Raw genomic sequence first — 4,869 nt, 5'->3', positions numbered from 1 at the left:
GACCTCAGTGCAGCAGTTGTTATTTTATTCCGCAAACAATTTTTATCAGTCGTTGGATAATTTTTAAGTTGTTATTGTTGGCAAAACTTTATTTTCTTCCGCTGCTATTATTTTAAACATTGAATTTGATTCCCCAGTGATTTTATGAATGAGGCCATTTAAGTTCTTTTAAAAAGAAAATTTTTAATTTTCCGCAAATTTCAAGAAAGGAGTTTTAGGCCCTTTACACAATAGGTACCATGAGGTCTACCTCTCAACGTAAGATCATGAAACACATTAGAAAGGGTACCATATATTCTAAATAGGTTCCTAGTCGAATCAGCCGCCTAAAACAAGGATAAAGGTGGCTTGAGCTTGAGACTAGCATCTGTAATGTAAACGCCATGTTTCATTGTCAAGGGCATGGAGATGTCAATTCATACAGATGGGTGATCATATGATGATGCACTGAACAAACTTCCTTCGGACAGTCCAATTGGTTCTCAATTATCGAGTGGAATAGTTCGTGGTTATGGTTATACACTATTAATCTTTTGACCAGGGACAATGTAAGGGATATACGTACTAGCATGCAGTTTGATCCGTTTACCGACTCTATTGAGGGGCATCAGGTGGTGAAGTTGGGTGTAGTTTCGAAATACGTAGGAGCAAATGCATTGTAGTCGGGATGCACCATTTGCCTACTGGTGAAAATATCATATGTGATATGATGAGTTGATAGTGCAAGAAGATTCTGGCCAGAACAAGAAATGTGCTTTAGGAAAATGTGTTTTCCTATTTGCACATACCATGCCATTATTAGTACTAAAAAATAAATCACACTGTTATCGAATTCTTATGCAACTCTCGATATACCAATGGTTGCAGATTCGATCGAGATATTTGTGTTGAAGGGACTGTTGGAATAAAAATTTCGGAGTTCAAAAAATTGAGAGTTTGAAGATTACATAACTGATCAACTCAACTGAATGTAATTGAACTGAAGTTGCCAGACTAATAATTAATGCGCTAAAAATCGAAGGCAACTGAACCGATTAAAGGTAACTGAATCTGTGTAGCGAACTAAACTATCAGTTAAGACTGATCAGTTACACAGTCAGTTCATCGAATGGCTATAGATCCAACTGATAAATCAGATTGACACGTCATCAGTTAAAGAGCGTAGCCAACAACCGAAAATTTGTACAAGAGCATACTGCAACTTGTAGTGGGAGCAACGCATATCAGAATGCCACAGTACGATTGTCAGAAGAATGATGACATGTCTACGCAAGACAAATCAACGGATATATGACATTTAAACGCATTCAATATTACCATTGGGAGAAAATCCTATAAATAGCCGAGAAGACCGACTGAAAAGTAGTAGTAATAGTTAAGAGTGACATTTACCGAGTTAGCAAGAAAAGAAAAAGCAAATCATTCTCAGTTACAAAAAGCTCAGGCTTTATCATATATATTCATAGCTTTCATGATATATTTCGAGCACTAGCACAAGCACTTATTGTTACTATATTCGATCTTTTTAGATCAGTTGTGCTTAGAAAAATATATCAGCTGCGTAATGATAAATTAGTAAAGATACTAAGAGTTTCAGTTTGACAGTGTTTAAGACCAAACTGAAGTGGGTTCTTAGAGCTTCTGTAATAAATCAAAGTCTTTTAGTGAAAATTCTATCCTTGAGATGAAGGGGTGACGTAGGAGCATTTGAAGTCTCCGAACATCTATAAATCTTTGTGTTCTTTATTTCTCAAGTATTCAATCAGTATTTCAGTTTATTTCCGCACTTTAAGTTAACTGATTGACATTGACAACAAGATTATCAAATTCAGTTTATCACTAAACAGATTCACCCCATCGAAAAGATTTGAAAATCGTAAAGTGTTTATTCAGCCCCCCTTCTAAACACTTTCACTCGCCCAATTGATCCTAACAAGTGGTATCAGAGTGTTGTCAATCTTGTTTCTGAATACTTTCTGTCTTTACAAACTGATTACCATGACTTCTTTCAATAACATCCCCATGTTTTCAAGAGAAGGATTTAATGACTGAAAGATCAGAATGCAGACTCATTTAGCTATACAGGATGATGAAATGTGGTACGTCATAACTGACATACCAATGAAAATATTGAAGGCAAATATAGCAGTTGCCATAACTGAGGGAGCACCCTATCGCATGGAAAAACCACAAGAAGAGTGGACAAATGAAGATAAGAGGAAAGCCAACCTGAATAATGTGGCTAAAGATATTCTGTACAAAACCTTGGACAAAGTTACATTTAGTAAAATCAAGATGTGCAGAATAACAAAAGAAATCTGGGAGAAATTGATTCAGCTATGCGAAAGAAATGAGATAACTAAAGAGAACAAACTCCCAGTTGTGGTACAGAAATTTGACAACATCAAAATGAAGATTGGAGAGTCAATGAACGAGTACGACAGACGAGTAATCAACATTATTAATGAACTGAATGCACTTGGTAAAGTTTATTCAAATAAAAAAGTTGCGTTGAAGGTGGTTCGAGGTCTTCCCAAAGAATGAGATGTAAAGACGATGAATATGAGAGAATCCAAAGACCTGAATAAGGTAGAATTACATGACTTATTTGCTGATCTCAAAGCCTATGAGTTCGAACTGGAGACAAGACAAAGAGAACCTTCAACACCAACAGTCACAGCTGCTCTAAGTGCCATCAAACTGGAACCAACTAGTTCAGTTGAGAAGACTGCAGAACAACTGAGTAATGACGCGAACTCATTATTTGTCAAGAAATTTGAAAAATTTATGAGAAGAAATTAAAGTTCTCTCCAGCGACAATATCAGAAGAACAATTCAAAGGAAGAGCCAAATTCTAGCTACAACTGTGGCAAGACAGGACATTTAATTGCTGACTGTCCTAAACCAATGAAAGAAAATCGAAATTCAACTGAAAAAGGAAAGAAGTCAGTCGAGTTCAGAAGACGAGAAAAGAATGATAAAAGATCATTCAAGAAGAAACATGAGGTCCTGCTAGCTGAAGAAAGCAAATCCAAATAGACAGAGACTGACAGTGAAGAGTTAGAGTCTGAGAGCTTGAGCATCTCCAGCGATGAAGATGAAGTAAAATGCTTAATGGCCAATGATGCAGAACTGGAATCAACCAATGAACATGTATTTGATTTCCGTTCAACTGATTTTACTCGAGAAAAACTCATTTCTACATTGCATGACATGGTCAATGAGTATCACAAGCTTGCTCTTTCATTTGAGAAAGCCAAAGCTAAGCAAATTGATCCCCAAAACAACAAAACTGAAACTGTCGGTTGAATTGTTGAGTCTAATAAGGGAGAACGCGAAGCAGAAAGCTGAAATGATTGAGAACCAATCTTTGATTCAGCAGTTGAAAAATGAAATTTCAAAAAAAACTGATCTGATTCAAGCATAAAACAAGTCATCAGTCACAATCACTGAAATGCAAGATTTACAAAAATCAGTTACTGAAAAAACTGATTTAGGCTTTAATAGCAACGATGAAACCTCCACAAGTGATACAATATCAAAGTTGAATGAGCACAAAGGTAAGTATATTAACTTTGTTAAATCAACTGTGGTAAACGAATTCTCAGAACCAAGTAAACTTATTGTCCAATCGATGGGAAACAAGAACAAGGCTAAACGGTATGGAATTGGATATAGCCCAAGAGTTCAACTGATTCGTGAAGCTGGTCAACTAAATGGTTCAGCTATAAAAATCAGTACTCTAAGAATGACTATTACAATTATTACAACTGTAAGCCAGTTCAGAAGAGATATCAGATGAACAATCAGTTGAAAAAGGTTAAAAATCATATTGTTTCTTCTGCACACAACACGCAAAACACACACAAATCGGGAAAAATCATTTGGAACACAACAACTGAAAATTTAGTCAGACTGATCTAAGTCTGGGTTCCCAAAGGACTAATCAGTTTAGGACACAAATAGATGTGAGTACCAAAATTATTCATTGTGTGTGATTGCATGTGACAGGTACATCAGCAAAAGAATCAATTCATGTCGTATTTGATGAATCTGCACTAACTGACAAGCCAAATGATCCAGTTGAGCTAACTGATCAGCTTTACAGAAATCAGTTTGGAGGATGATAGTGAAGAAGAAGTTCACATCAATCGAAACATCCTTCAAACACAGAACCAGAGGTAGTGGATCAAACGGTTGAACAAGAAATTGTTCCTAACAATCAGTTGGTGGGACAACACGATGATATCCAAATGCCAAATGAAATCGCAGAAACTGAAACTGAAAGAGACATTCAGTTACAAACTGAACCAGTTGCTGAAGTCGATCTAATTAATCCCAACTACAGATGGAACGAATCACATACACAAGAATTGGTGATAGGTAATCCATCTGATCCGGTAAAAACTTGAAACCAAATGTTTAATTTATTTGTTCATTCAGTATTTGTTTCTCAACTTGAATCGAAGAAAACTGATGAAACTCTAGCTGATCCTAACTGGATAAATGCTATGTAAGAAGATCTAAATTAGTTTACCTATAACAATGTCCGGACTTTAGTTCCAAAACCAGTTTCAAAAACAATTATACGTGCAAAGTGGGTTTACAGAAACAAACTGAATGAAGATGGTTCAGTTGTGCGTAACAAAGCAAGATTGGTAGCACAATGATATAGGCAAGAAGAAGTAATTGATTACGATGAGACATATACACCAGTTGCGCGACTGGAAGCAATCAAAATATTCCTCGCCTATGCCTCCTTCAAGGACTTCAAAGTATACCGGATGGATGTCAAGAGTTCATTCCTGAATGGTCAGTTGCAGGAAGAAGTGTACGTTGAACAACCACCAGTTAATGCATGATAAATTT

General features: G+C 36.2%; 1 protein-coding gene across 1 annotated transcript; it reads left to right on the top strand.

Annotated features, from left to right (window-relative positions):
* The first annotated feature begins 2,061 nt into the window (after nucleotides 1-2,061).
* Nucleotides 2,062-2,544, top strand: LOC142541972 (uncharacterized). Its single transcript, XM_075648418.1, has one exon. The coding sequence runs from the start codon at nucleotides 2,062-2,064 to the stop codon at nucleotides 2,542-2,544; it is 483 nt and encodes a 160-aa protein (XP_075504533.1).
* The last annotated feature ends 2,325 nt before the right edge of the window (nucleotides 2,545-4,869 follow it).

The sequence above is a fragment of the Primulina tabacum genome, chromosome 4, assembly GCF_025594145.1.
Source record: "Primulina tabacum isolate GXHZ01 chromosome 4, ASM2559414v2, whole genome shotgun sequence".
NCBI classification, from domain to species: domain Eukaryota; kingdom Viridiplantae; phylum Streptophyta; class Magnoliopsida; order Lamiales; family Gesneriaceae; genus Primulina; species Primulina tabacum.
The sequence above is the reverse complement of the archived record's forward strand: the minus strand, read 5'-3'. Positions and strand labels throughout refer to the sequence as shown.